Source organism: Serinus canaria, chromosome 5, assembly GCF_022539315.1.
Source record: "Serinus canaria isolate serCan28SL12 chromosome 5, serCan2020, whole genome shotgun sequence".
In the NCBI taxonomy this organism is placed as follows: domain Eukaryota; kingdom Metazoa; phylum Chordata; class Aves; order Passeriformes; family Fringillidae; genus Serinus; species Serinus canaria.
The window spans coordinates 44955387-44978624 of NC_066319.1; the positions used below are offsets into that span (position 1 = coordinate 44955387).

General features: G+C 41.2%; 1 protein-coding gene across 9 annotated transcripts in view; it reads right to left on the minus strand.

The window, feature by feature from the left end:
- Positions 1-7501: 7501 nt before the first annotated feature.
- The window catches only part of FOXN3 (forkhead box N3), a 206364-nt gene continuing 190627 nt past the window's right edge, over positions 7502-23238 (minus strand). For all 9 annotated transcript variants that reach the window (XM_030239999.2, XM_030239996.2, XM_050974780.1 and 6 more), the window contains one exon: positions 7502-14996. In XM_030239999.2, the coding sequence (XP_030095859.1) occupies positions 14447-14996 (550 nt within the window). In that variant the 3' untranslated portion in view covers positions 7502-14446. The remainder of the gene's footprint in view (positions 14997-23238) is intronic.

Genomic DNA, 23238 nt, shown 5'->3' on the forward strand with positions numbered 1-23238 from the left:
TGATTTCCAGACCAGCCCCAGGGAGGGAGTGGGAACAGGCTGTTGCTTGTATCCCAATGGAAAACATAATCCATTTAGATTTCTAATTGGACTTGATTGGACATTTAACCAACTTTTTTGCAGTAGCAATTTAAATGATTTAGTTATATTTTCCAGCCTACTGAACAGATCAGACAAGCAAATCATGTGCCACCTTCACAGCACAGCGTGTCCCATCTGCAATGCCCGAGTCCTGTAGCTCCCCAAAGAACCCCAACTCTGTGCCATGAAGCCAAGCTGCTCCCCAAGAGTCAGGGAGCTCCCCAGCCAGGGCCCAGCCACACAGCAAGGTGAGCAAGGCAAACCTGCAGACAGTAGCCAGGTTATACTCAGAATTCAGATAGTATCAGGCAACACTGTGCTTATAAGGCAGCTCCAAAATCTTGCTGGAAGTCAGTCAGTAGATCAGAGCCAAGTTCAGTGAAGTAACCAGGGCTGGGTACCCAGTGGTCCCCAGTGACAAGACAGGTCTGTGGTCAAGCTGGGAAGTCAGTCTGCTGCTCAGGGTCTGGATCAACAGGATCCTTGGACAGGCACAGGCACAGCTCTGCCTGAGCTAGAGTCTGATGCTTCTGTAGCATTACTCAGACACAGACTGACATCCCAGGGCTTGGCTGAAATGGGGCTCCTGAGTCCACAGGCAGGCGTAGGTGGAGACCCCAGATGAGACTGGTCAGGCCCATTAAGGTGCCCTGACAGTAATCTGATTGTGCAGGACAAAAATTTGCATTTTTATTTCAGGAAGAATCTCAGTTTGGAGCTGGTGTTTGTCCATGTCATGGAAATAAACATGTGCCAGAAAAGCTACAAAGAGAATGAAATGAGTATGCCAGGAGACTTTTATGTCTGAAAAGGATTTTGCCCTGAAGTACCCACCCCTGCACAGCTGGACTGTGCTGATGTGTCCCCTGGGTAGTTCATTTCACACCAACCACCTTGGGTGCCTGCAGCAGGGGTCCCACCAAGCAGTCTCTTGCCCTCCCCACAGCCTGAGTGGCATTTGCTCTGACAGGTTTTCCTCATCAGTTGCACCACCTGCCCACACTCCTCTGAGTAACTAACTTCTACATCCAGACTCCGCACTACAGAGTTCCAGTGCAAGAGGAAACACAAGCCTTTATTGCCAGAGGTGACTAAAACTCAGCCAGATGAGCTGTGTATTTTTTAAAGAAGTTATTTTTTTGCAATAAATCCACACAGTATTTGCTTTTGTGACAGCCAGAGAGTGAGACAAAAATTTGCAGTTTGAAAGTTCAAATTGAAAGACAGAAGGGCAGTGAGATGTCTTGGATAATTTAGGGACTGGGAATGGGGTCTTTTCCATGAGTTCATACATCAGCAGCAGACTGAGGAGATGTAACATAGCAATCTGGTAAGAATCAGTGGTAAGGAGATGCAAACAAAACACTCTGGCTCAGATAAAATGTTCTCAGTGCAAGACCCTCTCAGCTTATTATCCTGTCCATTGGCAGCCCCTTTGCATCTCTGCTCATGCTACAGCTCCAGCTCTGTTTAACTCCCTGTGCAGGCGTGGACTGAGCTTTTGCCCCAGAATTCTGGTGCTTGCTTGCAAGAAGAATTTCTGTCTTGGTGACAAACCCCTTTCCTTTGACAGCCTGAGTTGCGCTGAAGCTTTTTCTCCCTCCTAACCCTAACCTCAACATTAGTAGTGGTTTAAGTCTTCTCTGGCAAACCCTGGCCGTGCCCCAGTGAGCAAAACTTCTGAGGGGCCAATCCTTCTGGCAACCCACCCTTTCCTGTGGCAGCCACTTTCAGCAGCCGCTTCTCATTTTGTCTCAAAATTTGTATTTTAAAGTTACATGTCTTCTGTCTAAAATGAAATATGTTTGTCTTTTTATTTTTATATACATCAGACAGTTCTCTTCATAGCGAGCTCTCATGTATTTTAGTGGCATTCACAGTCTGCATGAATAAACAACTGGAGGCACTTGAAGAGATACAAGCTCTGTCTGCCTTTGTCTGCCAAATAATCTTTTCTTCTGTCCCTGAACAAGAAATTATTATAATTCTACCTTGCAAACACAGCCAGGCACAAGTTATTACTTTGTTGTTTCAAGATGAGTTGTTTTAAAAAAAAAAATCTCACAGCTTTTGAAACTATTAATCCTTTTTTTGTGGCCACTGGTCCTTAGCCCTCCCACAGGCCACCCAAAGAGGCTGCAGCACCTGGCTGCCCATGGCTCCCTGGCATGCCCAGCTGTGAGCCTCAGCAGTGACCTGTCCTACAGTGCGGGGTCCCCACGCTCCCCCTGGCCGCCGGGAGCAGCCCTGTCGGTGGGGATATTGCCAGTGCAATGCAGGGACTGATTTGCTTCCTGTAAGACACATTGTCACAGATTATTAATTTTACTGCAGCCTCATTGGAAGGGAGTGGTAAAGCAGCAGGGCAAGCAAACAGCTCCTGTCAGCGTGGGAGTACTAGATGCCCAAACAATTAGGCTTCTAGTTCACCAAATCTCAGCGGCCCCCTGACCTCACATTTGTTTACTCTCCAGTTTACTGAAGCAAAGGCAATGCCTGTGTAATGTGAGAGCTGTTTCAGAGGTCAGATGCTGCTGGGTTAAGTCATGGAGTCTTTGCAAATAGCTGTTTTTAAAAAAGAGATAATAAAAATGGTGAAAGGCCCTTAGTACCCAGATTTTGTGTTGTGGGCAGCCAGTCTGCCAACACCTAGAATTGCCCAAAACAAAGCAAAGCAGGATAGTGGGGAAGAAGAAAGGAGGATGGAGATGTGACTTTTCAGCAGGAGAGGTGTATCCTAATATGGTACCTGGGAACTGACTGATAATTCTCTCCCAAGCCATTCAAGTCCTCCATCCATCCCACAGAGGTAATGGCCTTTAGAGTGAGATTTAGCAAAGCCCTCCAGGTGGTTTTTTAGTGTCATTTCAGCTTGGTACCTGGGTGCAGAAGTCACACAGGGCAGCTGGACACATGGTAAAGAGCAGACACAGAGCTGGGACAGCAGGAGCTGTGGCAGAAAACATGCAGCCACAATGTTCTGTAGTGGGCAAAACACTTTAAAAGGTGCTGAGAGAGAAGTCCCTCATAAAGGAAAAAGTGTTAAGAGAGACAAAGACACACTGACTTCCTATATCAGAGGCTGAGCACTAGCTTCTCACAGGGATTCTCATCAGCCCTTTTCCTCTGTACAACTCCTTTATGCCTCAGGTAGCATCAGAAGTCTCCCCTGCTGTCATCTCTTCCTTCTCATCAGAGAAAAGGAGCTTTCCTTTCCTTGCAGGAGCTTTGTTTTCCCTTTCCTTTTTTCCCCTGTCCCCCTACCCTGCTTGCAAAGCCCAAAATGGCTGCCTGAATGCTGTTTGCAGCCTTGCAGGCAATATTCCCCAAATCCATTTGTTTTGGTATGGTGGATCACCCAATAGATCTCATTGCAGCGTGGCTCCTTGCTGCTGTGCCAGGAGCAGATGGCAGGCACTGGCCACAAGGAGCAGGAGTTGTGGCTCTCCTCCTGATGGATGATCTGCTTCTTGCAGTGGTGTAACGGGCAAAGCCAGCTGTATTTGATTACACCCCAGGTAGCGTGGCTTCTGTGACTGAGCTGGTGAATGAACCAGGTTGGAATAAGCAAGTGTATTAATTAGTATGCTGATAGCTGAATAAAGCTATTTTTAAAATCACTGAACAGCACTGCACTTTACTATGATTGCAGAGATTATGTAAGAAGATGATTAAAACCAGGTCCCTGCATCACAGACTGATCCGTGTTTTAGAGATGAAAAAACAAAGCTGCAAAGGAATGAGAGGAGACTGTACTATTTTCAAAGGTTCTCTGCCTGCCCTAATTAAGGGCAAAGGAGCCATGTTATCAGTATTTTCATTGTCATTCTAACCCATCCTACTTTTCCTATCATATTTTGCCAATAAGCCATTATTTTTTACGACTGAGTTTGTACATATGGAAATGTCAGCTCGGGAGGGATCTGCTGTATCATCCCACACTACATGGCCATTTTGCTGAGTGTCCCTGATGCACAGCTTTTGCCTCCTGTAGTGCACCTACCAGGAGTGTTTTCCCCCTATTTGATGATGTACTTCCACTCATTAAAAAAGGCAGGAAAAGTAATATGTGGTCACTACCTTTTTGTATTGTCTAACAGATTGAAAACAGACAGAATAAGGAGCAGTATCTCAGCAGAAGGAAGATGCTGAATTTCAGGACCAAGCTACAAAAAAATATGTTGTTGTTTTCAATGACAGTTATTTGGGAAAAGCGTCTAGAAACTGATTGTCATTAAAGACCTGGAGAGAACATTGCTTATGATGATAAGCAGAGATTTAAAAATTTTGTTTACAGTCTCCTGCACTGTACTGCTCAGATTGCTGTATATACACAATCATTATTTTATTCCTTACACCACGATGAATAGCAGCTCTGCTGATCACATATAAAGTGGCAACCAATCCTAATGCAAACAGAAATATAAACAAACCCTGCAGATTTATAGCCAATAAAAATTATGTCAAACAGTATATGATGAAGAGCAGAGTGTATGCTTGTTATTAAGTCTGACAGATGTTTGCTGTAGAGTGTTTTCCATGAAGTTTCTCACCATTGTTAATCATCTGTACTTTATGATGAAGTTTAAAAACCCCTTTAATTATCTTACACGGATTGAATGTGTCCACTCAAAGTATTGCACTGTGTTGAAGATTTATTCCTTTATAATATTTCTTTGAGAAGCAGACATCACAGAATCAATTGTTACTTCATTCCCTGGCATAACACAAGGTGTGGAGCACCCAGAACAAAGCCTGTTGTTGTTATTTACATTCTCTTCTTTCTTTCTAGGCAACTTCCCCAGCATTCCCGGCTGTATGATGCCAACAGAAGGGTCCAATGCCGCCCCTTCACAGGGAGTCTGTAGTACCAGGCGCTGTCGTGCGAGGACAGGAATTTAGCGTGGAGGCCACACCACCGTGGGCATTCTGTGTGTAACCATTTTGTGCGACACACCCATCGAGTACCGGCCCCGGCAAGCAAGGCGGCTGAGCCCGGGGGCGGTGTTTTCTTTCCCTGAGTGCCCTGAGCTCCGAGCTCCGTGTCCGTTCGTGCCCCGGGCTCAGCGCTGCCGCAGCCGGGGATGGATGCACGGGCCAGGCCTGGCATCCACAGCCCCGCCGGGAAGGGCCGGGCCCGGCCTGGGCTGCCCGGGCTCTTTGGACCTGTGTAGCCAAAATCTGCAGTGCAAAATCTCATAGGCCTCACATGGCTCACATCTCACACTTACACGACCCCTTCTGTGTCTGCGTGGTGAGGAGGGGCAGGAGCCCTGCCATGCCATTCTGCCTAGGGACTGATGAAGGGAGAACGTGTAAGGGCTGGGAGGACAGAGGCAGCTGGCAGCCCATACCAAGGGTGGTGTGATCCTTAGCCATGGCCTTCTTCTGCCCACGCAGGCCCCGAGGGCTCTCCCAGAGCGCTGCCATGGCACCTGCCCCTCTGCGTTCCTCTGGGCCTGTTCAGCCGGCTGAACACCACCATGGCTCAGGTGCAGAGGGACTGAGGTGCTGCAGTGGCCAGGGGAGATGAGCTTTCAGCACCCAGGGGCAGCGGGCCAGGGGTGGCTCACAGCTGGTTCTAGCCCACTGGAGGCTGAGGTCAGCAAAAGGGAAGACCAAGCCAGTGGGTGCCACTGCTGCAGGCAGGCAGAGGGGCGGGGAGTGCTCCTCCTCGGATGTATTTTACAAAGGAACCAACACACAGAGGGCTGCTGGAGACCCACTTCAGATCAGAAGGGATCTGTGCACTCCTGAGGAACCCACACCAGGGCAGGAATTCCTGGATTGGCTGCAGGCAGCGCATGCTGGAGCAGGGACAACCCTGAAGAAAGAGCAGCAGGAAGGCCTGCTACATAAATCAGCTGGCCTGCCCATGCTGCCCAAAGGCTTGCCAGAGGCATTTTGACAAATTGAGCACAATACATGGTGCAGATAAGGGTGTTGTGTCTGGAGAGAAGGTAGGACAGGTGTTTATACAGTGTGTGACTGCTGAAATTGCAGTTGCATGGGAAGTTGGTAGCACAGCTGGCATTCAGCACATCTCTTATAGCATGCCTGAGCTAAATGGCTTAGCACCCTTTTGCAATGAATGCTCTGTGCTGAAACAAGTCCACAGGCTCTTGGCAAGCTCGCTGGCTTGTACATAAAGGCTAAAACATGTTCTGTGGAGGCTGCAGGTCTCCTTGCTCCTCTACACACATCACTACGGATCCATCTGCTGGCTGCTACGTGATCCCTGCCTAACTGGCGGCAGATGGGAGGGGGAATCCATTAGAGGAAATGGTTCAGAGCACAGTTAAGAGGTTCTGCCTTCTCATCAGTCAACTCTCATCTTGTTTCCCTCCTTGGCCAAGTTTTTTCTCTCCTTGTTCAATTGCAGCAGCAGTGGGCACCGAGGATTGGTTACAAACAAACTTTTCCAGGCAATGCATGGAAGTAGCAATTGCCTGGACAGATATTGGGCTTGGGCACTTTTATGCTATTTTGTGTCTATTTCAGACATTTGCTTCTTCTGCTCCACTTTCTCCTGGGATGTTCACATCCATCTTGTCCCTCAGAAACCTGGTGCAGTAGTCTCCCATACCAGCCACTCTGGATGCCATCAAGACAAGAGAGGGGGACACTCTCAGGTCAGCTTCAGCAGCCATGCATTCTCATTGCATGGCTGAGAAACCACCCTCTCTGCCTCAGCAGTGCTTCAAACCAGCTGTGAGAAAGTTTGATGGAAGAACTGAGGGGCTTTCTTTCTTCTCAGTCCTTTTCAAAGTTAACCTATAGATATTTAGGGCTGTTAATAGAACACTTTCAAAGACACGGGGTCTGAGGAATGCTGTGACTATTAAGATTGTACTATTCAGTTTATTTTTAACTGGAGAAAGCTATGAGACCATTACAATTTTTTTGTACTCCTTATTATTCATTCTCTGAAGAGAATCCTTTTGCACTGTTTTCTTCAGCTCTAGACTTAGGTGGAAGGATTAATGCACAGATTACAAAGGTATGTTTGTCAGGAAGTTATATATATGCCATTAGACATTTTATGACTGGATCTCTTCTGATTTTTGCTAACAAAGAAAAAAACCCAACAACAACAAAAACACCCAACAAAAACCAAAACCCAAAACAAAAAACAATTCCCAATGAAATCAGCTTTGTTTCTGGGCTGCAAAACTGATGAAAAAGGAAGATCAGATTCTAACTTAACATCAGTTCAGTATGTCTACCCATTTGCAGGAAATTAATGTGAGCTGGTATCAACAGCAGTAAAGATCCAGGTAACATCCCACAAGGGCCTGAACTACTTAATAATGAAAGAATTAATTTGTTAAAAAAATCCCAAACAAAACAAGGACTGTTGTTCTGACTTAATATATGAGCATTTTCTGAAACTAATATTCACACAAATGCAATTGTTCAATTGATGCAACTCAGTAATTTTTATTGCAACTGGAAGACAATACATCACAGAAACTTTATGGTAGGTTTTGGGAAAGTGTTATTTACAATAATAATTGATGAAATAGTTTGTCTTTGGCAATATGATTACACATCAAGAAAATGTAAAATGCAAGTATGCCTCTAAATCAACAATTTCATATTTCCTAAAGATCAGCTGATTGCACTTGCCTTCGGACTGCTCATTTAGGTAAACACAAATACAACTTAACATCACTGTTCATTCCCCGTCACAGTTCGTATTTTAATATTGATGAAATTGGCAGTTTCAGACGCCAAGTACAGGAAAAAAAACTGGCTTATCACTGTACTAAATTAACTTATTGGCCAGTTAAGGTCCTGTGACCCTTAAGCATTGATACTAAATCTCTTGGTCTTTTGATTGCTTTATCACTTTTTCTGTAAAACAAAATACTTCAGAAATTACAGATCAGAGTATAAAAAAATGTACAAGTTCATAATGCTTTTCATACACACACAAATCATTCCCCCCAACATTTTACATCATGGCAGTTTTAAGTAGTGAGTGTGAATGATGCAGGCATGGAACTGGTTATCAGATAACAGGTATGACTTTCAATTGCTGTCCCACACACATACTCAGGAAATGTACAATGCTCTAGTAACTTAAAAATGTACTCAAGTTCAATGTCATCCAAACAAAAAAAGAAGGTCTTGGGATTTCAGGCCAGAGTAAACAAATGAAAAAGATTCCCATTTTAGATTGTCAGCCATTCCAGAGTCCAGCATGTAGTTTTAGTATTCGGTAAAATCCCTTCTAGCACTAAAGGCCAGCACAATTGTCATTTATCCCTTAAACCCTCGGATGATGAGCTCCTGTAACTGCTGGCCTGATCCAAAGCCTCACGAAATCCACTGAAAATAAAAAAGTGAAACAAAACCCCCTCCCACTGATTGTGAAAGGATGTTGCATCAGGCTGATATTCCCCTCTTTGCAAAAGGAAATGTGATACAGTAGAAAACCCATTATATAGCTTCAGATAAATATACCTTGTTTTCAATGCTAAAACAAAACCCAAACTCCCCAAACCAGGAAAGGCTACTTATTAGAACTAAAAAGTGACCTTTAAATTATTTCTGGTTTTAAATGTATACCAGCAAAATACAGCACCATAGACACATTAGGTTGAGACTTTTTTTTGGTCAGTGAAGCTAGTACTTGTTTGCTGAACTGTGGAAGAATTATAAGGTCATGTACATGATCAAAGATAAAGCAACCCAGCTGACAAGTCTCTGCTTAATTCAAGAATAACCAGTACTAAAAATAAAAATGCAAAAATAAAAATCCCTAATAAACCACCATCAATTAATACTTTCTAAAGAAAAGGGGATTAACAGATGAATTTACAAATGTATGCAGATTTATACAGAACACTGAATGTTGTGTGTAAATCCTTAGAAACTTCATCTCAAAACAGAAACACACAAAATGTATAGTTTGACTTACACATCCCATTTCAAAGGAAAAGAGACATCATTACAACTTGGTAACTGTGCTAATTGCAATATAAATCAAACAGAAATTCAGAGTTTGGCAAGTAACTAAGAGGGTTATCACTTAGGTTATATAGCAAAGTGTTGATGTATATTACATAGAGTAGTATAAATAATAAAAAAGTATTATTTAAATTAGATCACAGTGCTGCATTATGTGCATAACAGTGTTTGATATATTACTGGAGGGCTGTGAAGAACACTACTAAAACTTAACTGGTCAGACGGTCAACACTGATACTCTGTTACAATCAGGAGGATGTATGGTTCAAATGCTCTTTTGGTGGCAAAGTTAAGAAAATGTTTCAAAGTATTTCCTATAAAATATGCCAATGAGCCAGTCAGGCAGTAGTGATGTGCCTGAAGGAGCTGGGTTTGCATTCTCCAGGAAGTGAAGTAAATTGCATTGGAAATGCATTTTCTCAGTAGTTTTATTTTGATCCTGGAGCATGGGAGAGTAATGTTTTCAAAAATGCCTAGGGTTGGATTAAAGCAAAAACTGTAGTAACAATAAAAATAATAATAGTAAAATGGTAAAGGCTTCCAGGAGCACTTGGGTGTCTATAGCTCCACTAACTGCAAAGGAGACCAGACACCTTCAAGTTCTAGAAGACCTCAGATTGTGCATTCTCAGACCCATAGGCCATGACCAGACCAGGCCATGACCCAGACCCATGGTGTGTCCTATGCAGGGCCAAGAGTCGGATGGGTCCCTTCCAACTCAACAAATTTTATGATTCTATGATCTACATCTTTAGATGGATTGGGATGGGAGCCAAAATCTCAGTGAAAATAAATTACCACTACTAAGAAACCAGGACAAAGTGTTGTTTTGGTAATTTTATCCGTGGTGCCATTTGGCATACAATTTATGATTTCATTTTCTGCTAAAGTATGTCGATGTATCTCTACCTCACTCCAGTGAAGAATGCAGCCTCCAGCTTTTTTCTGTATCTTTTCCACAAGTAGACAGTAATTCAGCTGAACACTGGGAGCCAATGCATCTCCTCTGGCATTCCCTTCTCATTAAGGTAGGAGAGGAACCAGAAGATGAACCTCAATTGCTGGAGAGAACAATCTCAGGACAGTTCTCTAGTCCTACAGGGCACACCTCCTCACCCCCACATTCAGCTTTTCAGCTGTAAAGCCCTGTGATCTTTGTAGAACTACTGCCAATTTTGCCAGGAGAAGATCAGAAGCAGACTGCTTTCAGAAACAGCTATGGGGTGATACATTTAAGCTGTTCAAGACCTGTGCTTGCATGTTTAAATGCAGGCAGAATCTGCACCAAAATGCAGTAGGACATCCAACTGCTTGCAGAATGCAAGCACGATCAGCAGATTTCACCTCCCTGGAGATGCTGGTGAAATCTGCTTATGGCATTAGCTCTGGCCTGCAAGAGCTTCTTGCTGCAAAAGGCATATTCCAAAGGAACTCGCCATGAAGTCCAGCAACCCTTACAATTCATGCCCATGTGAAACTCACCACTGAACACCTGCTGACCTCGCCCCCACCTGTCTTGGAGAAACGCTAATTTGGCAATACTTAGAGTGAGAAGAAGGGGAAGTTACAGATTTGACAACTTCTCACCCCAAAATGGCTTAGAAGGAAAGCAGACAAGCAAAACCACACCACCTCCTATCTGGCAAGTGAGAGAGTTTGTAATACAGTGCAATTACCAGTACATTTTGACATCATTCAGTTGAAGTAAAGACAACTCGATTAAAAGCTGACATTGTATTTCTTGGAAAACAAATCAATTTCAGTTCTTACACAAAAAAAGAGAACTTCTCTGATGGAGTAGAACCAGTTCTGACAAAGTTGTCATTGTCAGCCAGGCACAAATATGGTTTAAAAGGTGACTCCTAAATACCTTATACAATCCAAATTATGTACTTCTCATCAACAGCCAGAGTAAGCATCAATAAGGACAAGTTGTTTTTAAAGACCAGAAATAATCCATTGATGGCAGCCCAAACTGCTGGTTCCTGAACATAACTTTGTAAAATCCTACCAAAGAATACCTTCCTAGCAGATCACACTAGGAGAAACAAATTTTTTATGAAAATAGATGTTTGCCAACATTTTAGGATTACCAGGAAGTATACAGAGAACTTGTTGAAGTCTTAGATAGGTGTTATACATATATATCTATATATATATCTGTTTAAAGTTAACCTGCCTAATTAGATATTTATGCAAAATGACTGTTTTCTAAGATGAGTAATACTAGTGGTCATTATATATTTAGCCACCAAGAGTCCACATTAATGAATGGTACTTGTTTTTCAGCAGATACTGATCTCATTTGCACTTACACACTGCAATCAGAGAAGTTGCTCTGGAATTAGTGTTGCGGACAAATTCTGGCCACCGGCACAAACACATTGCTTTCCCTGGAGGACAGAGATGGCTGAGCCATGGTTTGTATTTTCTGCCACTAGATTTTTCAGTGCTGTTTTTGGTAAATATTAAGCTGCTCCCGAGCTGATACAACTATGCATTAATGAGCAAAGGTGGTGGCAAAGTGATATTGTAGTATCTTCTATTTCAAATTACTCTCCCAAAAGTCTGTAAAAGATGAAGACCAGTTCTCTTGTACAGGGTTGTGTGCTTCACCACCTACAGACTTTGGCTGTAGAGAGCATGGACCTGGGAAGAAGCAGATTATCCCAGTCTCATCAGACAAGGGAAATGTTATGGCTCATCAATAAGGACAAGTTGTTTTTAAAGACCAGAAATAATCCATTGATGGCAGCCCAGTCATCTCTGTGCTATGTGGTCAAGGGACTGGTCCTTCCTGTTTTCCCCAATGTTATCTAAAGGGCTGCAGGCAGCCAACAGAAGGTACTCTCTATGTATTCCTGACTTAACTAATGCTGGGAATCAATGCTGCATGCATCGGCCCCTGCAGACTGAAAGGAACAAGGCTGCTTCTCGCACTATCCATGGCTCTCTCCTTCCTTATCTCCTAAGCTGGCAGTTGTGCTGAGCTCTGGCAGCTATCAAGCTGCCTCTGGATCCCAGGACATGCTGGCTGAGATGGAAGAGAGGCACACTTTTGCTGTGCTGCCCTGTTCTATACAAAATGCTTGTGGGGCACAGAACCAGGTCCAGACCAGCCTGTCCTTCAGTCCTTCCGCCTCCTAACTGAGCACACATCAAAGGCATCTCCAAATACAACTTTTAGCTCACTGCACTGAGTAGGAAGTCAAACCCTTTTCTAACTCACTCTTCATAAACTAGATCCATCTTGGTGAAACTGCTGCCTGAAACAGCTGTTAGTGATAAATCTAAACCTATACTCTTTAAGAAACCAACCATTTTGTTCTCTTAAGTGGTTGGTTTCTGGAATTTTCTTTTTGCCTCTAGGATATTCTAAGTGTAGAATTTTTCATGCCAAATGCAAGAATCCAGGTGAGAGAGACTGTTTTGTTTATTTCACAGCTTCTCTGTGCTGTAGTGATTTTCAGTCTCATAGTCATCCTTACCAGAGTAGCACTGTACCTGAATCACACTCTCTGTAACACTGGTTTTTATTCGGACACCTCCATAAGGCTCTTAACTAACTTCAATTTTTCATGGCAAATTAGCAAAGCTATTTTCTTGTCTACTTATTCCTGAATCAAATCAGAGAGTTTTCCTCAATTAACCTCCCATTATTTTCTTGATTCTGTCATACACACTCACTACTAAATTTGCCCTCAGATTATTGCGTCATGTTACACATGTACAGACGAAGAAAAGACACACTTTTACTTTTTTCTTTTTTTTTTCTTTTTTTTTAACAGAAGTAGGGAGAGGGGGCTGAATGTGCAGACAAGGCAGTATAATTCAACCATCCAAGCCCTACCAGAGCATGAAGATTTTATTTTTTAATATTGCAGAGTAAGTTCCCCAACAGTCAGTGTTTGTCCCTGAAGAAGGTTAAACCTTAAACACCTGCTTCAAAAAAACCCCAACGACAACAAAAAAGAACCAAAACAAAAACAAAACAAAACAAAAAAATAAAACCCCCAAAAAACAAACTCTAAGCCTAAGGGCTTAAAAATTAGAGGCATAGCCTTTTTCTCTATTTTCTATATTTATATGAAAATAATTCATGCTTCATGCTAAATACATTATTTACCTTACAAGAACTTTGTCATCTTTGAATAAAAAAAATTGTTTGCTTTTTGTTTTCCCCCTTTCCCTAAAGAATCCATGCAATGTGGATCAAATTTCTTCTGCTGGCTATGCTGGTTGAATCTGGAAATTTGTTGTTATTTTTGCACAGATTAATCCTGACTGATGGTCACTGCACACTCACTTCTGAGGGCAGTGTAGGAGCTCTTTTGTTGAACTTCTGAATTTTACTGTTCACCAATATGCTTTCTTTCTATTTTTAAATACAGAATACTACTAATGGCAGGTTTTGTAGCTTTGTTTCCCCTGTTAGATCAAGGATGCGATCCACAGAAAAATATTCTGATGTACATTGTATCTACTGTAATTTCTTAGACTTGATTACTTTTCACTCAGGCAGTTTAGAAGACATAGTTTGTTTTTCCCTATTACTATTATTTTTTGCACGCAGTGCCAATCTTCAGGCTTATGGCTTTTTGAACATTCTTTCAATTTAATATAGAAGACAGAATTCAATGGTTAACGATGCTAACAGTCACACCCCTCCCATTTCATTATTTCACTGAAACCCATTGCATACATAGTTTAAATTTCCTCAAACTTAGAGTTATCAGTCTTCACATTATGAGCCACATAAGATACGTGACACACTAGAAGTGCATTACTGCTTGCCCAGTTGCCACCAGTGGCTGTCCAAAGACTTGTGTGGCACAACATCTCCAAGTGCCACTAAACAGTTCTTGGTTGAGAAGTACGTGCCTCCTCTTTGCCACAAATCTCTTTATTCACATTCACTTCTAACCCAATTGTAAGGCCATTAAAAAAATTCTTAAGGGCCAGGCCTGAATGAATACTAAATTATGCACAGCTCTTCTACTATAAGAGGGATTTCCAAGTGCCCAATTTTACTCCCATCACATTAATGTTGAAATCACTGCGTATTCAACCATGCATTTTTGTCAAGCTGGAGAAAGCAATGGCGATTTTGGCTTTCTTTTTTTGTTAACTTTTTGTCTTCACGTAATGAAAAGCTTTCGTAAATTAGCTGAGTGTCAGTATGAGTTCTATGGCTTCAATCTCCTTTAAAAATAAAAATCTTAAGGGTCAAAAAAAAAAAACCCAAACAAAAAAACCCAAATAAACAAAACAAAAAGAAATAGAAGAAAAACAAAAAAGGAAAAAATTGCTGATATTGCCACAAATCATTAGAATTCACCTGACGTGCTGAAACAAAACTTTGTAAGTTCAAACAAATCATTGATTTGTTCTAATTTTTTGTGGTTTCCTTTTGCTCTTTCTGCCCCTTTGCCGTCCGATTGGTGATGTTGTTCAAACAGGATCGAATTCCTGCTAAATGCAGGAGTGATCCTGCTGCTTCTTTCATCTCCTCATCGTCACTCTCAGGGGGCTTTTCTGTACGTCTCTTTTTAAGAGGCAGTGTGTCACTTGGTACTTTTTTCGCCTTCATTAAATGTTGCCTTTTCTTGTGCTGGGATGCATATCCACTGTCAGCTAAAGAATCCTTGGTCTCCTTCCGACTTTGCTTTTTGTCCTCCTCTTCTGTTTCGCTATGGCTCTCGTGGCTCTGGAAGCTAACTTCACTTCCTTCACTGCTGTCTTGGCTACCTTTAGTTGCAAATTCATACTGGTCATCAGCAGAGGAAGAGGAAACGGAGTCACTGGCAGGTGATGTGCTCCTGTGGTTGGAAGATTTGGCACTGCTGTAGTTGTGATCCTCCTTTGGGTCACCGCTAACAACTGGAGAGCCGCAGGACTGTTCGCTTTCCGTCCGCATCCGGCAGTTTGTTATTCCATTCCTGTAAAAACAAATCCAAGCAGTCTTAGAAGCCACAGAGATGTGATCCTGCTTCAAAGAAAAAGATGATAAAGCCAACTGACAGATAAATTGAAATTACAATCTGAAACTATGACTATCAAGGTAATGTCCGTGCAAGCTGGTTTAAAGCCTAATTGCTCGTGGATTGGACTTAACACACAAAATAAGCCAAAAGATGCAAAATAGCACAAGAAGCAGGAACAAGTAGGGGATGGTTACAAATAAATGATGTGTAACAGTATTGATTTAAATTTCAATTAATAGTTTACATTTCAAAAATTAAAAAGAAAACTCCCCAACATCATTTTATCTACTGGGTAAGTAAACCAAAAAGTTGCATAAATAGCTCCTCATCTTTTGCATATAAAATGATACTACAAAAAACATGTGGAAGAGACACTAGCTTTCTGGAGCAATTCCTCGCCTCCTCTGAAAGACATTTTCCAGCTCTAATTCCAACTTGCATTCCAGGGTTCACCTGGGAAGTAGCACAACTTCTATTTAGGACTTTTTGCAAGAGATGGAACAACCAGGTCCAGTCACAGTTCTGATTCTGATCAGCCAATAAATAACCTTAAAAGCAATACAATCTTAAGCCACTAGCTGCCAAGAAAATATTAAAATGTGTTCAAAAACAAGCAGTAGAAAAAATAAATCTGGATTTGCTCTAGAAGCTGTCATATTCTCCTTTGGTTTTATGGCACCCTGTGCAGTGGGAACTACTGCAGCATGATATGTTTAAAAATGAACAGGTTTTTTTTTTTCTGGAGTGAAAAGTATTAGAGCATTGCCACTGACTTTGAAAAACAGAATACAATGCTTACAATACTATTAAAGAAGGCACTGATTCTGTACCATGCAAAACTCCTGCTGAAAAGGAGAAAAGAAGGATGCTCCTCATTGAGTAAAGCCATTATCACTGCCACCTGCCAGTTTACCAGCCTCGAACCTCTCTGTCAGTTAAAAAAAAAATCCAACAAAGAAGCAAGCTGTTTAAACCATCACATGATAATCTGATTTAAACTTGCCATCTTTGTGTTACCATTGGAGTGCTTTTGCACACTTAGGGCAGTGTTGGATTAAGCCTCTTTCTTAAAGGCACACATTGAACATGGATGTTTCTTAAGAGCAATGGCAAAGTGGCAAGTCCAGAGTATTACTGCTCTTTTACTTTAAAAAATGGGAAAGTACTTTAGATTTCAGGCAATGGACCTCATGTATGGTTTCCTTACACAAGAAACAGCAGAGTATTAGCCATTTCTGAAAGGTAAGGTTGAAAGGTGGGAAAAATAAGAGTGGTATGTAATTCCACAGTTGCTGTTCATCTAAATGGCCTTGTCTGCAAGAGCTCGCTGAGATAAGAAAGCCCCTTGCATTTATGGACCAGTGACAGGACAATGCTAGAAGGCAGCAAATTCATCAGTCATTCCAAATGTTATTTACAGTGCTTTCAAAGAAATGTAGAGAATGGAAGGTACACTTATTAGCAAAGAAAGCCTCTTGCCAACCTCTTTTGCTCAACAAAATTACTTTTGCCTAGCTTTCTGAGTAGATGTATGATCCATAAATTCCATATAGAACCCAGAAGGAATACACAAAGCTCCTTCAATTATTAATAACTAAGTGCAATGTCATTCATGATTGTGCAGCAAGCCAGCTGCATTTACTCTGTGATGGCTTGCAACTGCAGGGGTTGTCATTAGAGGATGCCAAATGCTTAGAATAAGAAATCATCCATACTAAGCTAGTTATAAGGTGAATTTATAACCAACTCCTTAAGATCAGCCATTACAAGGAAGCATGTGATGCATTTTAAGTGACAGATTCTTCATTTTTAGGGTAAATTTACATTTAAAGATGTTAAAAATTATCATAAATTAGCATAAAATTAAACTTACTTGATTTTACAAGGAAGCTAAAAGTCAGAGCAATATGGCTGACTAAAAATCACACGCTAGTAATTTTCCTTTAAAAAATAACAATCAATTCTTGCTCCAAGGAAACAAATACAGGACAGAATAGGTGGGAACTCAAATGAAATTCCTACTGACTGCAAGTGAACAAGGCTTCTAATGGATGTGATTTAAACCAAGACACCCATTTTTATGCTGTTTAGATCTATTCTTGTGAGTTTGTACCAAGAGACTGTCAATGAAAGGAAAGCCACAGCTCCATGGAGCAGCGCAGCAACAACGTGCCAAAGAGGCATCCCTGATCTACCCTGCTCTTGAGTCTCTAGTGTTGCCTTTCAAGTAAAGGGGCTATAATTTGGATTCAAAAGCTCTGCCCATGGGACGTACTCCAGATCCCAATTCCTCCAAATCAGCATAAAAATAGACTGAAATGCCCATGGAGTACAGAGGGATGTCCCAGGGGAGGGAGTACTGTGAGGATGGCATCCCACAGTGAGTGCAAGCAGAGATGCTGGTAAAGAAAAACAGAAGTTTACAAAGAGGTGCAAAAAAAGAATTGCTTAAAAAAAGAAAAAAAGGGAGAAAAGAAAATACCAATACACTTCAGAAGAAAGTGGAACTGGTCAGGAAATGGATAGCATTTGCATCTCAGAAAAATCTTTGAGTTTCACTTACATTTTGAAAGATTTCCAACCAGTTCTGCTTGAGGAAATACAAAAGGAAGAGAAAGCAGGTCAAGGAGAGAATTAGCAAAGGATATTTGCAGAAAAGTAAAAAGTTATACAGGCAGAATGCTTTAGGATATTCATAACATCAAAAGTCATGTACCCTGAAAGTAAATCTGATCTGTATATCTTAATATGCAACAGCTCAAACATTAGATAAATTACTTGTAACTGATATTAGTAGATTAGTAAGAGCTGAATGAACTAATATCTAAACAATTAATATTCCACACATGCTTCTGAGACATTCTCAAGTTCTACACTGCTCTTAGACAATCATATATTCACTATGCAATGAATTTGTGATTTATGTAGTTCAATCTAGACCATTAGTGGACAAAACTCCCCTGGGTTTCAGGACACAGATTTTGGCTAGCTCCATCTATTTTTGCTCTCAGTTCTAGTTGTAGCTCTCACTTCGTTTTCCCCTTTTTTGTTCTAAACTTCATTTTAAAATTTCCAGAAACTGACATATTTTCATGTTTTACAGTAGTGGCTTGCTCTTCAGGAAAGTTGATGGGACAGTCTCTAGAGCTGTTCATCCTATTGACATGGACTATCTTATTTGCTTGAGGGATCTCAGCCTAAAGCAATGTGCACAGATTCTTTTTAGAATATTTCCATTTGTTCGTAGCACAATGACACAATCCTCACGCAGTGCAGATGGAAGTTTGGACTTCTGAAAGTCTGACTTCATTCCCATTGTTAATGGATATAAATTCTACTACCAATGTCATCAGAAGCCAGACAGGACTCATGGCAGCTGGGTCTCAAGTTAGAGGAAAAAATGTCCTTTGCACAGTGTTAGTGCCTCTGCCTTTCAGAGAGGCCTTCCTCAGGAGGAGACAAAAGTAAGTCTGTCATTTTACCAAGTACAGGCATATCTTCCTTAAATTTCTCTGCTAGCTTGAAAGAAAGATAGGTAATCACATTCTGTTTGTAAAATGGCAAAGGTTTTGCTGAAAAAAACTTACTGCATTTCACACTGGAGACAGGTATATTCCTTTGATGAACAAAGAAAACCTATGTGGAGTTTAAATATCACCTTATTCTACCTCTGATCCTTCTGGATGACAGATACTGTGTACCCACAGATGACAGTTTTTGGATGTAACTGGAAGCACACAGTTAGAAGGCACAACAAAAACAGTAAAGGTAAGCTGGGTTTGTAGATTTTGACATGTTCCAGGTTGGCAAAAAAAATCACTTCTTTTATTTCAAAGAGAAATTCAGAACAGCCAGAACTTTTGGCTACAGCTAGTTGAGCTGCTTCTTAAAACCACTACAGACTAGCAGACAGAAGGATGAGCAAGCATATGAAATGTAAGTGGTGCTCACTTGCTCTACAATGAGATTCTGTCAGGGGTTACTGAGTTAAAAGTCAACAGTGAGCTGCTCACAATAGTGACAGAAGCTCTTACAAAGGTACTTCAGAGAAAAATTGTATGCAAAGGACCACAGTAAATACACTTCATGAACTGCCAGCAGTATCAGCAGCAGATCTGAAATTAAACTAAATGCAGCCCTGTGCATTTTGCAAAGAAAGAATATTTAAGCCAGTCAGCATTACTGTCCTTTAGTTACTAAAGGATTCCTTTGGCTTCCAAGGATAACTCATCCTGCCTGTTATAGGCGGGGAGGGGACTGCAGTGCAGCTGGGATGATCTGGGGTTTGTTAAGCTGCTCACACCAGTGGTAAGCACTACAAAGATGCAATTAAGAATTTATGAAAGGAAATACCTACCAGTTCCTTTATCTAAGCAACAATAGTAATTCACAGATAATGTAAGTGAATGATAATAATTCTACTTATGCTTTGGCATCTACTCTGCACATGCAATGTTTGTTTTATTTATTCACTGCTTGAATGGCTGCTTCAAGGGAGGAAAATAGAAGCAAAAATAAAGCCAGCATGAGAAATAAAGTCACAATAATAAAAGCTATGCCCAAAGAATAATCTAGTAATTGCTCTATAATTTTGAAGTGCAAATAATCCTAAATAACCATTTTCCATCTTCAGATATGGTTAAGCACAAAAGTTGCTCTTGTCATGCCCCAGTGATCAGGAGCTACATAAGGAACTGTGGCATTAATAGCAGAAGAACAGGTATTTTCAAATCTACTCAAGATGAAGCAGGTAAAGTTTGTTAGTGTTGCACTCTGGTACCCCAAAATGCAACACTAACAAACCTTATCTACTTTTTGTTGTCTTTCTGCTTGTTTGAAAGATGAGGGATGCACAACACAACTGCTCCCAACTCAATCCACCCCTCAGGAGTGATCAGCTCGTCCCTGCCAACTTCCATACCATAGAGTTTATGCTCTATGGTATGGAATATCCCTTTGGTCAGTTCAGGTCACCTGCCCTGCCCCTGCTCCCTTCTTGTGCACCTGCTCACTGGCGGAGCGTGGGAAACTGAAAAGTCCTTGACTTGGGACAAGTTCTGCTCAGTAAGTAAACCATTAGCAGATTATCAGCATTATTCTCCTACTAAAGCCAACACACAGCTCTGTACTGGCTACTAGGAAGAAAATGAACTCCATGCAAGCCAAAACCAGGACAGAGAAGAAGTTGGTGAAGAAGAATTGGATAAAGTGGGGAAAAACCCATGTGATTTCCAATTAATTTTTATTTTTAACCTGCAGTAATTTAAAACCCAAGGTATTTCTAACAAACAGTACCAAAAGTAATCTAACCTATTACCTAGGCATATGTAGCATATAAGTAAATATTAAAAAAAAAATTACCAAGGATATTTTGTAAAACATCTTCTGCAAAATAACCTGAACCAAATTACAAGGCCTATGCTAAACAGCTGCTAAGATTCTCTGTGGGGTGAATTTCCATCAACCTCACCTCAGTGGATCTGTCCACATTAGGCATATGAGAGGCTTAGACTCAGTAGTTCTACTGCACAACAGCAGGATTTGGACACAGTCATAAACCACACACACGCTATGGATAACTGCAGAAAATTACAAATATCATGGTGAAATTGATGTTACACAATCTCAAATGTTAGATCAACTTCCAAGCTTGTGCTCTTCCCAAGTGTTGATGTAACAGGTCATACCTGACTCCTGTGGAAGGTGATTACATTTGGTAAAAGCTTTGTGCACCTTGCCAAGCCATGTGAATGTCATATGCACTGGCCACTTCGACACATACCATCCCTACCAAAGCAACCCAGAAGTCCTCCTAGGAAAACATTTAAAAGGTATTTTCCAATGGATGATGATGGGAAGAGCAAGAGCTCACTTTCACAACCAACTCCTTGCTGTGTGTAAGGAACTACTGGCTTTGCCTACTTTCAGTGAATACCTCTGTCAGTCACTATCTTCTACATATCCAGACTGCCACTGCATTTGCTTTTAGATTCTCTCAGGGAGCTATATAGGGAAATGGTCTGCCAAAAATATCCCCCAAATACGATGGATCTCATGCTGGAGACATGCTACACGCTGTGCAGCTTTGAAGCGTTATTTTTCCCTGCTGGTTTTGGGTGGGTCTTAGACTTGTCAGCCACAACATGGAAAATATGGATGGTAAACAAGCTAAAAGTGGTGTGAATAAAGTAAATAAAAAGCTACTGTCAAAACACATCCAATTATGCTCTGCTGTGGAGATTTAACACCAGAGGATGATTTTAAAAGTAAAAATAGTGTGGGATGCTTTTCCATTTGTAGATTAGTTTGGAATGAAAGACCTATTTGTGCAATTTAAGCCAAATGCACTACAAAATAATGATGATCTCCTCAACTGCAATTCTTTATTCATGGAAAGTCATCTTTGTTAAATAATTTCCAGAAAGGTTTTTTAACCCAAAGGGCTTAATTCAATTGTACCTTATTTTATATATAAAGTAATTACATGTAATTACAAGGGAAGAGCAACACATTGATACCTTGTACAGGAACAAAATATGCCAATGCATTCAGTCACACTGCTGAAGATGATCAGAACAGTAAACTTTTCTACTGATGGGAGTTAACATATCAGAAATCACAGACTTCAGCTTCTTAGTCCAATGCTATAGTTTTGGCCTCCTTTCTGAACAACAGATTAGTCAAAACACCCAACATAACTGCAAATTTAACCCAAGACCACACTTTTTCTTACTGTGTTTTGGCACTAATGACACTGCACAACAGAACAACATACAACAAGCTATTTGTACCTGCTTGGGGGACAACTAAACCAAAGACCATTATGATATTGAGGAAAAAAAAACCACAAAATGAAATAAACAGCTCAGACAGCAAGGAAGTGCCAAGAGAAGACCAGCATCTTACAGAGGAACCTGTGATTCCTACATATGGTAACTAAAGAAAAACAGTTATGAGGTTTAATTTATTATGCAACTGGCTGCTACCAAGAAAATGCTAATGGCCCTGTATGAGAATGATGAAAACTACCTTCTTCAGGTGGCTTTAGGCCTTTCATTTATAGCACCAAAGGAACACTTCTCAATAACAGACATTTGATTTTAAAAATCTTAGAAAGAAGCTGTCTGGCTTCTCAATAGACAGGCAGAGACACACAATTTCAGCAGAAAACTTAACAGGAGACTGTACCACCTACCATGGCTGCCCAGACCTCCCTCCTGGTAAAAGCTAGAGGGGAAAATCAACCTTCCTGCACCTGAACAGGTCTGAAAACATCCCCTGCCAGCCTGACTGGACTATCATCCTCTGTGCAGGAATGACAGCTCAATCTGAGCAGTCCACCTACTCTTAAATTGCTAAAGAAGGCTGTATGGATGCTGTGTTAAATTTCCCCTGCTGCACATTATAAGCAGAAGTCATTCTCCTGAGACACTGTGAAAGCTCAACACGACAGGTCCTGTTTAGTCTTGTGCATCTGAGGAGAGGGGTTGGCACCAAGAAACAGTGGAATTTTCACAGGAACTGATAACAGAGGTATCCAGTTTTGAGAGGACCAGATGATGTTCTAAGAGGCATTGTGAATCTAGATTGATCTCCTTCCCAAAGAAATTCTGAATAGTATTATCCCTGAGTGAAACAAGACAAAACTGCCTGCTGAACTCGCTCTGTTGAAGAGAGTCCCCTGACTTCTCAAAAGCTTTCAAAGCCTCTTGTCTGTGTCTCCCTCTGCCTTTCAAGAATTAAAAGAGGGGATATTGCAGGAGATTTTAAATATGAGCAGACATTATGCACACCAGGAATATATTCATAGCAAGCTATTTCTAATACTGCCTAAGGCTGAAGAAGAGAGCAAAAAGAATTGGAAATGTCTGCATTAACTAATGAGAAATGCTTTTCTGTGAGACAGAGCAAAAAGAACGTAAGCAAGGGAGGGGTAAAATCCCTAATTTTCCATCTCTACATTAACAGGTAGCTGGTAAAGATCCCGTTCTCTACTGCTGGGAAAAAAACATGAGAAACAGTCCTTTGAAAATGTAGAAAATTTAACTAGATACAGCTTTACAACACAGCAGTTTGAGGATGCCTACACAGAAGTAAGTATTCAAGTGGCCTGGAAGTAAAACAATTTTATTTCCTCCATGAGTCAATTCTGATTATGAAACAGAGTCTAAGCAGGAAATACAGATAAACTCTAGAG